Source organism: Fusarium fujikuroi, chromosome FFUJ_chr03, assembly GCF_900079805.1.
Source record: "Fusarium fujikuroi IMI 58289 draft genome, chromosome FFUJ_chr03".
Taxonomy (NCBI): domain Eukaryota; kingdom Fungi; phylum Ascomycota; class Sordariomycetes; order Hypocreales; family Nectriaceae; genus Fusarium; species Fusarium fujikuroi.
Window position 1 is genome coordinate 2,244,124 of NC_036624.1, and position 13,664 is coordinate 2,257,787.

At 49.2% G+C, this 13,664-nt stretch overlaps 5 protein-coding genes; 2 read left to right on the forward strand and 3 right to left on the reverse strand.

Moving 5' to 3' along the window:
• Nucleotides 1-871: 871 nt before the first annotated feature.
• Nucleotides 872-3,214, reverse strand: FFUJ_02810 (probable EXO1-exonuclease which interacts with Msh2p; the record flags this gene model as incomplete). XM_023574586.1 has 3 exons in its annotated part: nt 872-2,945; nt 3,000-3,147; nt 3,202-3,214. 3 exons carry the CDS (start codon nt 3,212-3,214, stop codon nt 872-874), a joined length of 2,235 nt encoding a protein of 744 aa, XP_023428792.1.
• A 1,141-nt stretch (nt 3,215-4,355) lies between these two features.
• On the forward strand, nt 4,356-5,075 carry FFUJ_02811 (related to TMA16 Protein putative involved in cytoplasmic ribosome function; the record flags this gene model as incomplete). XM_023574587.1 has 4 exons in its annotated part: nt 4,356-4,527; nt 4,592-4,688; nt 4,741-4,874; nt 4,927-5,075. The coding sequence occupies 4 exons, from the start codon at nt 4,356-4,358 to the stop codon at nt 5,073-5,075; spliced, it is 552 nt and encodes a 183-aa protein (XP_023427914.1).
• Nucleotides 5,076-5,993: 918 nt separating this feature from the next.
• FFUJ_02812 (related to MAM33-mitochondrial acidic matrix protein) lies at nt 5,994-6,932 on the forward strand (the record flags this gene model as incomplete). XM_023574588.1 has 2 exons in its annotated part: nt 5,994-6,337; nt 6,404-6,932. 2 exons carry the CDS (start codon nt 5,994-5,996, stop codon nt 6,930-6,932), a joined length of 873 nt encoding a protein of 290 aa, XP_023427915.1.
• Nucleotides 6,933-7,522: 590 nt separating this feature from the next.
• Nucleotides 7,523-9,241, reverse strand: FFUJ_02813 (related to putative oxysterol-binding protein OSBP; the record flags this gene model as incomplete). XM_023574589.1 has 4 exons in its annotated part: nt 7,523-7,879; nt 7,930-8,607; nt 8,683-8,929; nt 9,147-9,241. The coding sequence occupies 4 exons, from the start codon at nt 9,239-9,241 to the stop codon at nt 7,523-7,525; spliced, it is 1,377 nt and encodes a 458-aa protein (XP_023427916.1).
• Nucleotides 9,242-10,837: 1,596 nt separating this feature from the next.
• Nucleotides 10,838-11,999, reverse strand: FFUJ_02814 (uncharacterized protein; the record flags this gene model as incomplete). XM_023574590.1 has 2 exons in its annotated part: nt 10,838-11,863; nt 11,934-11,999. 2 exons carry the CDS (start codon nt 11,997-11,999, stop codon nt 10,838-10,840), a joined length of 1,092 nt encoding a protein of 363 aa, XP_023427917.1.
• Between the last annotated feature and the right edge of the window lie 1,665 nt (nt 12,000-13,664).

A 13,664-nucleotide genomic window follows, 5' to 3' on the forward strand; every position in this document is an offset into this window, starting at 1 on the left:
ATGCCTCCACTGATTGGCTATTACCCAGCCCTGAATTTTGCACAAACATCGGATTTGATGAACGTAGCACAGCAATGTTACGCAGGAGAAGAAAATTTGCCCAAACTCGCTGGCTGCTCCTTTATTCCATGGCTGACTAGAACTTGGCCCCAATCTACTCCTGTATCATTTGTTCTCGCTGTTCTCCCATAGTTTTCGTCGTCAGTCATCGTGACCTGTTGCCCCTTGAAAATCGACGAGGCATGGGATCATGGCGTTGGCCCGTTGCCAGAGGCGTTGGCGTGAAGAAAGGGTTATGCTGCTGGAGCCTGGAAGATCTTGGTTTATAGACTTGTTATGGCATGGTGTTTTCAGTTCTTGGTGGTAGGGATCATGATATTCAACAAGCGGGCACTTAAATGATAACAATCACATATGCTGTTTATTTTTATTTTTAGATATTCAAGACTGAATAAGTTGTAGCACTGCTACAAATCGCACAGAGGCAATCTTTTGTGACAACATAACCAATTTGCAAACTCGAAGTGTTAGGGAGGATCGTGGACGGGATGCAACTGGGATATTAGAGCCCAGTTGCATTATTTTATGATATTATTGACAAAGTAATATTGCCAAAACGCCTATCTAATATTTGACTTACTCATGTTGTCTTCTGTCGTTTAATGCATAGAGACAGATACACACTAGTTCCACAAGACTCCAGCTCCGCCCATATTCTGTTCCCTCCATACAGTGTAGTAAACGATACTGCAGTTGCAATAAAAAAGCAAAAAGAAGAACGCCCGACAAATGCAATGTTCATTACGACCAGCCTCAATTTGGAAAATTTGTTGGCTGTAAGATGAGAGGTTTCCAAGCAAGAATGCAAGTTCTATGCGAAGGCAAAACGGGATAGGTTGAGTTTCTTGGGAGGAAGGTCGACCTCATCTTCGTCTTCCTCGTCACTAGCGGGGATGATTTGATCTTCGCTTCCACATTTATTAAGGTCCGCGACCTCATCCAGATTGACCTTTGGCAAAGGTACAAATGCAGGGTTGACAGGTACACCAGAGAGGAACTGTTTGTCAGTGTTGTCTGTGCGTGGTTTGGGTAGCTTGGGGGACATTGGGCCGTTCATCGCACGAGCACCAAGACGCTGTAGAGGGGTCATGCGAGAAGCCGCAGTTGAAGGTGCAGTTGAGGGGGTAGAGGCTGCACTGAAGACGGAAGAGCGGCGTGATGCAGTCGAAGCAGGTGTCTCGTTTGGTTTGGTGTAAGAGAACTGGCGGATATCTGGTCTCGAGGGAGTAGAAGAAACACGCGAGGCAGACGCCGCAGATGAAGGAGGAGGCATGGAAGCGTCAAAGGATGACATGGAGCTTTCGTCATCCTTGACAAACGAGATATGGCTCTCACTGTCTGCAGTTCTTGAAGTCTCTTGGCTCTGCTTCTCTTCAAACACCGACACACTCTTCTTGGTTTTATCGGCCGGCTTCCAACCCTCAAAATCAGGTAATGCCAGAAGCGCTTCGTCGAGCGAATCATCCGACAACAGATAAGCGTCGCTCTTCGCCCGCCTTGGACTCCTCCGTAGTTTCGGTGCAGGGAAAAATCTGCTCTTCTGTGGCAAATCTTCCTCAGGTCCAGCTTCGTTTTCCTCACACAAACGCGCCTTCTTGGGTGGTCGGTTTGCAGGGTCAGTCGAGGCGCTAGCAGTAGTGCGGCAAGGCTCGGTGCCTTCAGAAGACGTACGCCTCGTAGTATTAGGATTGTTCACAAAACTGTTGAGCATGTTGGCGATGGGTTCCGTACGGCGGCGATGAAGTCTTGGGGATGTGCGGGTGCGGGTCACATCCGAACCCCGAGAGTGACTCGGAGCAGCCTGAGTTATCTCGTCCAGATACGGCCTGGGGAGCGGAAACACGCGTGGTACCAACCCTCCTCCAGTAATCTGAGAAACCCTCTGAGGGTCAACTTCAAAGCAATTAGGATCCATCTCGCCCATCGGTATTCGACTGGATTCCCTGAAATAGGAGCTGATAGGCTTCATCGTAGGCGGAGGCTGGTCAATGACACCATGGGCCAGTTGTGAATGCCTTCTCTTGGACGGTGTTGTCGAGGTGACGATTGAAGTCTTGGTGATTGGGTTCATGTCACCTCTGGCGATTGATCGTGCTATCTCAGGCTCTACAAAGGCTCCGATGAAGGGCATCTCCTCTGCCGTCCGTTCCCCATCCAGATCTGTCAGGTGAACCAGTTCCCGTTTGGTCGGACAAAAAACCCACTGATGCAGGAATGTCAGTTCGGCTTGGTAGAACTGCGTCAAGTAATTTTCGGACACCCTTTTCCCCTGCATCTGAACCATCCGGACTATCCGCTCTGGTGTCTTTGTCTTGCGAAGCATACGATATGCTGTCTTCAGCCCAACGCCTGGGAGTCCTCGCAAATAGTCGCAACCACTGAAGATAGCCATTCGTCGAAATTCGGTATCAGACCAACCAGTCAATGAAACCTCTCTGCAGGCGCAAAAATCCTTGCGGTTGATCTCTATACAGTTGCCATATTGGTCCAGTTTGGTGAGAAGCTTCTTGGCGCCGAAAACGAGGAGATCCGAGTCGTCCGAGATGATGCCATTGATGAGACCCTGTCGCTCGAGATAGACAAGCTGTGCATCGGCTTCGTAGGGGGCGACAACATAAGGGATATCAAGCTTTTTGAGCAGTTGAATGAGAGCAGATGCCATCTCAGGGGTGATATCAATGCATTTCTGAAACTCCTGTGTGGCCTGGGCAGGTTTTCCGGCGCGCAACAGTTCCATTGCAGCCTTTTTCTTCTCATTTCTATTGATTTCCCGGGATTCTTCTGTAGCAGCTTTGCTTGGGAGAAAATCGCCATCGAATACCATGTAGGGTGTCACGCCAAAATGCCGAAGCATGCGTACTCGATTCATGGCAGCATGCAGGTATCTGGCAATAGCATTAGCGTGCTTCACCGTCATAGGGCTGACTCCTCCAACTTACTTCTGAGTCGGCTTTCCTTGACCAAGCTCTAATGCACAGCAATAGGCGGCACGATGGAGCCAACCGTACGCGTCAACTCCGAGAACCTGGCCATCGAACTTTTTGAGCTGAGTCGGCTTCTGAATCGATTTGAGAAGAGGCAGGAGCCCTTGAGAACGATCAGCTTATGTAGACAAGAACGGATACTCGGGGAGATATGTACCTGATACACCCATGTTGAAGACCGGAGGGCTTCAGTGCTAGTGGCGAGTATTGATCGTTGGGCTTTGCAGTCGCAGCCCCAAAAGGGACTTGGGCAGCTTCAAGCCAAAATGGTTCGCCTTTGCATGCGTCAACAATTAAGCATTGAGAGGTGTCGTAATGAGCTTTGTTGTGCTGCTGATAGACGCGTCGAAAATGTGATAAGGACGCGATGGCAGATCGTGCAGCGGTATCGAGGGCGGCGATGATTAAACGAACAGATCCGCCTGACAAACAATGAATTTGAGATGTAACACAGCCAAGTCCGCAAACAAGTATGAGGTACAGTCTTGTCGAGAGGCTGAAGGTGCAGCTCCAAGTCAAAGGTTGTTGAAGGAGACGTCTCTAGAGGTGGAGATATTTTGGTTGTGGTGATCGTTTTGCTACTCGGACTAAAGAGCACTTAGTGAAGTGGGCTGCCTTGAATGGGACGCGACCCCTGAAGCTTCCGTCTTAATGGGCTCCATAGGCGCGTCGATAGGCGCCATGTTTCCATTCCTTAGATCACTGAACCCCTGGGATAAGCCTAGTTCCCGTTGCTCGGTATTTCCCCAGCAACTCAGGTTCCATCCATGAGATCGTTAAGCGCCCCACTGAACATGCTAGCTGCCCTTCATCTTGATATTCTCGAGTTAGCTACCTATTCATCGACGAGCGAGACACACGAAATTTAAGAAACTGAAAGCAGCCTCAAGTGTTGCATCATGTCTAGGACATTTTAATCGTTGCATCACTTCATTGGCTCCCCATCTCCACAACTCACTTCTACCTAGGTCTATATCATGACTAAATTAATAAAGCATCGAAAACACTGAGCATGCGTATGACCAGGACCTAAACCGGAATGTGAAGGTTATAAAACATATCATCATGTGTTTCCCACCAAGACATGCACTTACTAAAGTGGTTTTTCAGTTCAGTAAACCACTGATGTTGATTGTGTGTCCATCTGAGAAATTCTACTGGTCCATCATGACAGCAGTGGAGCACTCAAGGTTCCCTCAGGTCAGCTACTAAGAAAGAAAAAAGAAAAAATCCTTGCAGGTTATAGCCACGACCACAGAGTCTGTACAAGTCGACGATACACATACAGGACCCAAAGGATAAGGACTCGCCATGCCTACCACTCTTCACAAGACCCGCAAGCAGATTTCCAAGAAGAGAAATGGCGTCGTTAATGCTCTACATGAAAAGTCCAGAGACTCGATGCGCCTTCACAAGGCTGGTGTAAGAGATCAGCGCATTGAGAAACTCGCAGCTGCCAGGAGTAAAAAGGAACAACCTCTAGGTACGCTATGAACAAACGACTCGGCCAACTCACATAATACCTCACTTATCTAACCGCATTCTAGTTGATCGTGTTGCTTTCTTTCAACAAGCTCTACGCCTTAAAGACAGAGATAGCAAAGGTGCCCCAGAAATTGATGAGGTTCAGCGCATGATTCACAGGTAAGTCTGGGGGAATAGTCTGGGGTTACAAAGATTACTAAGAAATTCCTAGTTTCGTTCATCAATACGATGAGGAGTATAACGAAACCAAAAAGACCCGTCGCCCTGGCCGGCCTGCTAGTGTGAAAGAAGATCTCCTCAAGGCCAAAATCAACATACTAGAGGAAGAGTACAAGAGTGGTTTTGGTAGGTTTCGTGAACCCACCAAGGAATATAGAGGTAACTAACATTGCGAAAGTTATGCCTGATCTCTTGGACAATGCAAATGTGAACGCACTTCACCTCTGGGAAGGCTCCTGGTCATATCTCACCCAACTGAAATGGGTCAAGGTCAATAGTGAAGGCAAAGTCAGACCGACCAGCTTCCCATCAGGCGGCACAAATTGAGTATCGAGTGCATATAAGCATGCACTGAATACATAGCACAACCGGAAGTGGGATGACTGCCGTCTTATATACAAGCGAGCTCGACCACACAGTGGTTGTACAAGGACTATTTGAAAGACACCGGGTCAAACGAGCGAGACCATAACCCCCATTAAGTTCTCATCATGAACATCAAGGACTACAACACAAAACGATTCTATGGATCCGATGGGCAACTAATCTATCGCCACCACCTTCCTACGGCAAGCATTGTGGGAAGATTCTAGAAGCTAGATACGAACAAGCTGCCTGGACATCCCATCAATGGCCTTGAGTGATGGGTAGACATCGTGCTGGAGGATGATTTGATTCATACGTTCAGACCGCAATTAGAGGGTGAGAAGGAAGCTACAAGTCTTCTTGTGCTCACAATTCTTACATTACCCACAGCTCTGTGGTTATGCAACACCAACAGCGACTCAACTTATGTGATGTTCAAACAGTTACCCCTTTTGGTCAGGAAAAGGTTACCGGAACCATCCAGCATTTCTGACTCGTGATGTGCTACAAACTACTCATCGTATAATGCAAGATTCACGTTCAAATTAAATCTAGGTACATAGCAATTGATGTCCTTTCGACCGCCATTAATTATCACCAGTAAAAATTGTTTCCTTGAAGTGTTTCTACTCCACGTGATGGTGATGCCCCGCTCTGATGGAAGAGATCGTCCAGTCTTAGTCCAGTAAATTATTAGCAAGCCCGCCGGGAAGTTGTCGTCCCCAAAAATTTCAGGACGAGCTTTTGAACTGCTTTAGAAGTTTCTATCATCATCTGCATACAACACAAATTCCTTCCAATTTCCTCAACGACGACCTTTTCTCCCCCCCCCATACGCTTTATATACTTTTATACCGGTCCCTCAATAATTTAATCACAATGTTCTCTGCCCGCAACGTCGTCCGATCTGCGCCCCGCGCTGTCTCCCGACTCTCAGGCGCTGCTCTGCGACAGACCGCCCGTCCCAGCGCCTTCACCAAGGCTGCTTCTGCCCTGCGACCCGCCCAGGCTGCATTCTCTACCACAAGCTTCCGCAAGGCTACTGAGAACGATGGTGAGCTTAGCGCCAAGCTCGAGAGCGAGATCAAGATCGAGGAGGACATCAAGGCCAGCGAGCAGGACCCTGCCAGCATTAAGGATTTCTTGAACAACAGCGCCTTTGAGCTCATTGACACACCCGGTCAGGAGATTGTCAAGCTGGTTCGCGACTTTGGCGACGAGAAGTCAGTACTGTACCCCCCCCCCCCCCCACGTTCGGTTTCAACAGCAAGCTAACAATGCTATTGCAGGATCACCGTCAGCTTCTCCATTGCCGATATCACCAACTACGACCCTTACGGCGAGGAGAGCGCACTTGAGGACGAGGGTTTTGAGGATGAAGGCGCCCAGGGCAGCCAGCGCAGCGCTCGCGCCAACGAGGAAATCGACGAGGAGCTCGAGGAGGATGCTGAGGAGGAGAACAACCCCCCTATCAACCTATCAATTGTTGTCGAGAAGCCTGGCAAGGCCTCTGGAGCCCTGAACATCGATGCTAGCGCTCAGGAAGGACACATTGTTGTCGAGAACCTCTTCTATTACACCGACGCCTCGGTCGCCAAGGTCGAGAGCCCCGACGCCGCCCAGAAGCGTGCCGACGTCTACCCCGGACCCCCCTTCGGCAGCCTCGACGACGACCTCCAGGTCCTCATGGAGCGCTTCCTCGAGGAGCGCGGCATCACTCAGGCCCTTGCTGTCTTTGTTCCCGACTACGTGGATGTCAAGGAGCAGCGAGAATACACTCGGTGGTTGAACAACGTCAAGGCTTTCATTGATGCTTAGGGCGGCTGATGAGTCAATCAATGCAATGGAAAATTTCTCAGGGTATGGAAGAGCAGAGGAGTCTTCGGTTTCAGATACGATGTATTAAAAGTAAGAATTGCCACTCTTGTACTATAGGATAAGATCCACGAGATCAAATGCACGCTAAGATATGTGTAACGATACGATGCCAGCTTTACTACATCCCTCTGAGATTGTGATGCGTAGTGTCGATTAGTTGACCGCATTGAACAGTCACGATTTAGAGCGAAGTCGATAGTAAACAATACATCGTCAAGAGAATCTTGCTATCTAGTCAGCAATAACCCTAGACCTCAAAAACTCCCACAACTCCAAGTAACGAGTGCGCAAGCCCGCCATGCATCTTCGGGGTTCATCGACTTCTGATGCATATATCACCCTCGTGCTACTCTCCGGCGCAATGAAGCTCTATTCCAGAAGTGTCTTTCTGACACAGAAAAGTCCAAAAGAAATACTTCGCATAGCAATCCCAACGACTAAGCTCCCAATTACCTCCGTTGTTCGTGTTTGCGGAAGAAAATCGCATCTAATGCACGACACAACCGAAGTATCAAAACAAAGGCGAACGTCTACATGATGCCTTCGAGCGACCAGTCACCCTTTTGCGCCCTCTCAAGGACCTCGCGGCCCTTGTCGGTCAGATCGGGCTTGCCATCATTACCGGTGACATGTTTGAAAAAGACGGGCTGCCACGTTTCCTTGTTGACCTCACGTTGCCGGGCCTTCTCGCGCTGGGCCTCTTCGAGCTCGACCTTCACCTGGGTAGCCTTGCCATATTGTTTGGCGTGGATAGCATCTGTAACACCACCCCAAAGGGTTAAAGATTCGTTGGGAAGCTGTTTCTCCTTGGGAGGGATGATCTTGGGCGCAACACTGAGGGGTGCAATATCGATGATGGTGTATTGCTCTTCCGCAGGCACGGATTTCTGCTGCCGGTTAGATTTATGTACTTGAACATAGTGAGATTACCACTTACAACTGGTCTGGGACCGAGAGTAAAAACGACCTTCTCCTTCCAGGGACCACTCAACCGAGCAAGGACATCTTCATCAGGCACGTCCTGAACTCTAGATTTGTCATCGTTCTCGGGATCGTACTTGAAGACCACGCCATCAATCTTGTTTGTTGTCCGTCCCAGCCAGCCTTCCTCCACATAGTGCAGAATGACCTTGATCTTGGTCTTGGGGCATGTGATGTAAGCGAATTCGCTGACCGATACGCTCAAAGCTCCGCGGAGAAGACCGCCCAGATGGGCCGCCGGGTGGGTAAGCTGGTAAGTCTCGCCATCACGTTTTTCAAGGGTTATGAAGATGCCCATGTTGTGCTCCCCAGGAAGGACCTTGACGGAGGTGCCTGTGAACTTGGCAGTGATCTGGTCAAAGCCGCGGGCCGTGATACCCTTCTCGGGGCAGGTGACGTTGAAGGCGCTCACAGGGGGGTGGTGTGAGGTCTGTTCAGTAAGATAGGAGACGCGAATAAGCTTGTCATCCTTTGTAGCGCCATGCTGGGGCACAGAGAGCGAGACGTTTGAAGCGTTCTTATCCCCCTTTGCTGCCACTTTCAGCGCTGAAAGGCCACCCTTGGAGGCGCCATTAGTCTGTTGTAGGCTTGAAGTGTCGATTTTTGGAGCGTTATCTTCAGTTTCCCAGTTACACTACATAGCAGTCAGTGTTTCTGGAATCCAATCGTCGTAAGGTTTGTATTGGTGGAAGCAGAAAGGATTACGTACCCTGAAGAACTCGCCGAGACATGAATTGTAGGGTTTGCAGGGCTTTCCTTTGGCATACTTTAGATCCTTGGTCAACCAAAAGCGTACAACCTCGAGCATTCGATCGAGAGGGTCATCGGAAGTGCCCATAGCAACAAAGGCATTGGGGGCATCGATATAGGTCCAGTATTCCAAGTTCGGGGTAGGCTCGAGCAATTGCGACGGCAGCGAGAATCTAACTGCTGCAAGATCTGAAACGCCGATGAACCTATCGTCGCAATAAGCGGTCAGCATTTGAAAACACACAATGGCATCATCCGGTGTCTTGGATGGCAAGTCCTTTGGCGTTGCCAGGTTTGCTTCCACTGCTTACTCCGCTCCAGGTGAAGCGGATCTGTCGTCCGATGTCGCTGGCTTGGACCCTAACAGAGCGGTGGAAGCTCTCACGGTATGGCATGGCCGAGGAGTAATTGTGAGTCTCTTACTTCTTCAAAATCCCCAGAAATGTTCGCAACTTGGAAGTATCGCTCTGCGTCTCGTCAGGCGCGTCGACCGTGGGGGGCGGTGTCGATGACGACATGGTCGTTGATAAGCTTGGGGTCGATGAAGGAAGATGATGCTTGGTGGTAGTGGCTTATGCTGTCGATATGGCTTTTGGTGAAGAGTAACGACACGCAGCAGGAGTTGATGCGATAGGTATGCAACAGACTGCTGCTAGTATAGTAGTAGTAGTAGTAGTAGCAGACAAGAGGCGACCCCGGAGACAAAAGAAAAAAGATAAGAGGTGGGAGCGACGAAGAAAATAGAAGCCGTGTGGTTGCAGACTGAATCGCAAAAGTCAAGAAAGGAAGCGGGCGGTGTTGGTGACGTTTTTGGCGGGGTGGGTTCTGGTCCAGGCCAAACGAAATGGAACTCTTAGAGGCCCCTAAACTTTCCATGGGAGGGGGGGGGGGGGGGGGCGGTTCAGGTGCCTGGTTAGAATTCTGGTTGGAGCCATGCTCATAGGCCGAACCCTACATTATTTCACGCTTCTTGGCTCGAACGGCCTGAGATCGATGGCAGCGCGCATCGGCGGCTCTGGATTGGTGGGGTGAGAAGTTTTGAGAAACGTTGAGATGAACTTTGCTCGGGTGTCGTAAGGTAAGGCCCTCAGTATTCAATCTTTGACATATGCACAATGGCTCCGTGAATCTCGCAGTACTGCATCGACCTTGACAAGATTTGTGCAACTTCACAATGAACATCTGCACGATGATCGACGCATGGATGCTACTCAACCACTTCGACTGATGCGATTCCTATCGGTGGTCGTACACAACTTGTTGGTCAAGCCAATCATCAACGCACATGGCATTATCCCCGAATTCTAATACTATCCATTCGTCCATCTCCTCTTTGATATTTCGGCAAAAGGCAACCAAAAATTTCTACTAAACCCAAAGTCGCATTTCAAGGGTTTAACTCTTGTCAAACAGTATTAGCACGGGGTCTTGTTCAGCTGTACCAGTGGTGCCAGCTTGTCCATTCAACTGGACTACTCGTGAGCATATCACTACTAACCTATGGACCAAGGCAGTTCAACACCACATCCGATGCTTTCGATGGATGCCGGTGATGGTCCCAATCGTCTCTTCACTCCTGATCTCCAGCTAAAGCTTATCATTTGTTCTTGACGCACCGAGACCGGATGAAACTCACTAAAAATGAACACTCATTATTAGATATAACACACTTACAATACCAGGCTTCATATCATACGTACAAACCAGCATAGCATATAATAGCCAGAAGATGATTTAACAAGGAAACTGTGGATGAATCTGCTTAAACAGAGCCTCATTTGTAATTATGTTGATATATATACAACAAAGATTCCATAGTGATAAATAAACAATTCCAGATCGGTGTGCAAAACTCCAGGCGCAAGCCTTTTGCAGTTCTAATAAATGCAGGTGAGCCACCTCGACCGTTTTCATGCCGCATACAAGCATTCAATATCCATCCCTCGAGCGCCATGCATATCGCATAAGAGTGTTTACAAATGAGCCAGGTGTACAGCGCCTGTTTTTTTTTTGGATCTGGCAAATACTGCTACTGTATCGCTGATAAGAGTATCATGAAAATCATAACTGAAAAGAAGAGAGAAGATAAAAAAAAAGTCAATCGGCAACTTGGTTTATTGCTGCTGCTGGTCATTGCCCCAATTCTCATTGAGGAAATAATCCCAAGCGGGCTCTTGGTCGCCAAAGGTTTTGGTGGGTGTGCCGGTGTCGAAGCGATCCCATGGTGCCGTGTCCGATATCTCAGGGTAACTCTCGCCAGCGATGCCAAGGCCAACATCTTCCTCCTCAACATACTTGGAATCGCCGCTGTAAGGATAAGATTGAGAACCCACCCAGTTGTGAGGTTCAGGGTAAAGGGCAGAGCTAAAGGTCTCGTTCATGCCCCCACCCATCAACAGCCTGGCCTCAGTCGGTAGCTCTGAAGTGAAAGCCGAGCTGTCTGAATTATATTCCATCATGTGAGGCGGCTGTACGTTTGCAAAAGATGCTGTACAATGAGGTTGCGGCGTCTCGGGATGGGACCCTAAACCTGGTGTGAGAGCTGATGGTGACATGGCTGTGTCGTTCCTTGGCTCTGATATAGGGCCTGACATGGAAAGACTTCGACCGCCATGTCCATTGTTACCCGGTTGGCCATAGTTAATAGGCTGGAAGTTTGGCTCAAAATGCTGCTCCATGGGGGATGAGATAGTGTTGTTTTGTGTGTGAAGTGCTGAGTAGCCTGGCGTGGAGTATCTGTGGGAAAGAGATTGGGCTTGTTGCTTAGCCTGAGGGAACATCTTCGCGAATTCCATGTTGATTTCGTTATTGCGCCAGTCGCTCTCAGTGGCCGAGATCATTTGTGACATGGCCACGCGGTTAATGAGATATGCGTCCACTCTAGCATTGAAGGCGGGATTGTCGGTTTGCATGTTCTGCTTGAGGATCCGGTATGATCTAGGGAATTCATCATCCTCTTCCTCGTACATCTCCTCCTTCATAACAATCTGCTCTGTGATTCGGAAGGCCTTGCCAGTTCGTTTCTTGTGGATTTCGCTGGCCATCTTAGCCGACTGAACACGGGCTTCGAGGCTTCGATCCGCTCGCCTTGAGGCAGCAATATACGCTCGCTCCTGGTTTTCTTCATGGGATCGCTCAGTCTGGATATGCATGTTAGCAACATTGTCCATGTATGTATATTGCAAAGGGTTGAGGTAAGAGTGTTTTTACCTTTCGGGTTGGGGCAGGCTTGATTGGGCTGCCCATGTTCGCAGCATCAAGAGATCTTTTGGGCATATTGGCGCTAGGCAATTGACTTTGGCAATTGTTTGACAAGTGACCAACGATTGGAGGGTGGTGGAACGCCGATAGGCTGACAGCTTTGGTTGTTGAATGCTGTGACAAACCTGGATCAAGATGCTCTCAAAGTGATATCGTCGAGTGAGGAAAGCAACACAGTTGGCATGTGTGAATGGAAGATGCAGAAGTGCTTTCAGAGTGCCTTGAAGAAGATCAAGATGAAGAAGAAGAAACGTAGGTTCTCAAGTCGGCCCCTTAACAGGTATTCTTATGAGTGCTTCTTATGTTGGGTGATTGAACTTGAGCTGAATGCTCCAGAGTTTGAGTTTCTCAACGAGAAGCCACACGAATCCCGAGGCGAGAAGTTTTAGGTTGGTAGAAATATTAAGTCAAATCAAGAAAGTCCCGAGAGGGGGCCGGGCGACGCTCTTGTATTATACGTACACAAACAGGGTAACAAATGAAAAAAACCGAAAGCTAACCCCATGGACAGCGACAAGGACAGGCGGGTTGCAGACGCGGGAAGGACTTGTAGCTCGATCCGAAGGCGATCCCACGACTATGATCGAGCGTAGTTATGACGATCGATCTCGATCAAGAGCTCTCTGTTAGCGCTAAGCACGAGGGATAAGTACCGTCCCGTATCGACCTAGCCCCGCCCTCTACGGTAGCTTTACCTTATTATTCCCCCCCCCCATCAGGTTCCGCATATCTATGGATGCATTTGTGCCCCCGGCACTCCTCCGGTCCTCATCACTTAGTGGCTGGACCTCTGTGAGCTTGCCATCTCCATTTGGTCCCTCCCCGCTCTTATTGGGAGAACGGCCAACCACGGCCGCCGGAGTTGAGAATTTACCACTGCAGCCGAGTACAAGGAGGGTCGATACCGTAGGTAGTTCAGAGACAGCTCTCTTCTGAACCAGGGAACGATCGAGTCATCTCCATCGTTTCAAAAATCTAGAGACATCCAGGAACTCCTAGATCACTCTCTACAAGATCCACGAGTAGGACATGCAGGTTGAGAAGACAGCATAGCCCCAATCTGTCCAAAGACATGGACAGTATACTACATACAGCCGAAACCCTGCTCTTCTTTTACTTCTGTGCCGTGCATGAGGATTGCAGTACATACATACATAGCGACGCCTCTCTGTAACCTCCATGCTAAGGAACGCCGAATCACTCCCAGCCAGTTCGGCAATTACACGATATGTTGCAAATTTGGATCCTTGGGGACACCCAGCGTCACAAAGGCCACTCTACGTCTGTCCCAGCGCCCTTTCTGAAAAACTCAACCAGTCTGCCCGATCGCAATATCTATGTGAGTACGTACATATGGACTTCTGTTGGTCGTATCGGCAAAGTATCTTGTCCGAAAGGACCCCGGAAACCCACCAAGAGAACCCTTGGGCTGTGAACCTTGCCCTTTTATCATGCCATTCTGCTAAGCCTCCTCCCATGCTACTTGCTGTGCGGTATTGTATTCACTTATTGGCCTGGACTGGCTGTCTCACTCAATGGACAGGTCTGGCCGCACGCACTTCCACTGCCTAAGTGAATCCTTCCACGATGCGTCGCAGCTAAGAGCCGTAGCGTTGTAACTGTGCTGTGCTGTCCTTTACTGTAACTACAATGCTAATGTTATTCATGCTAACATTTCTC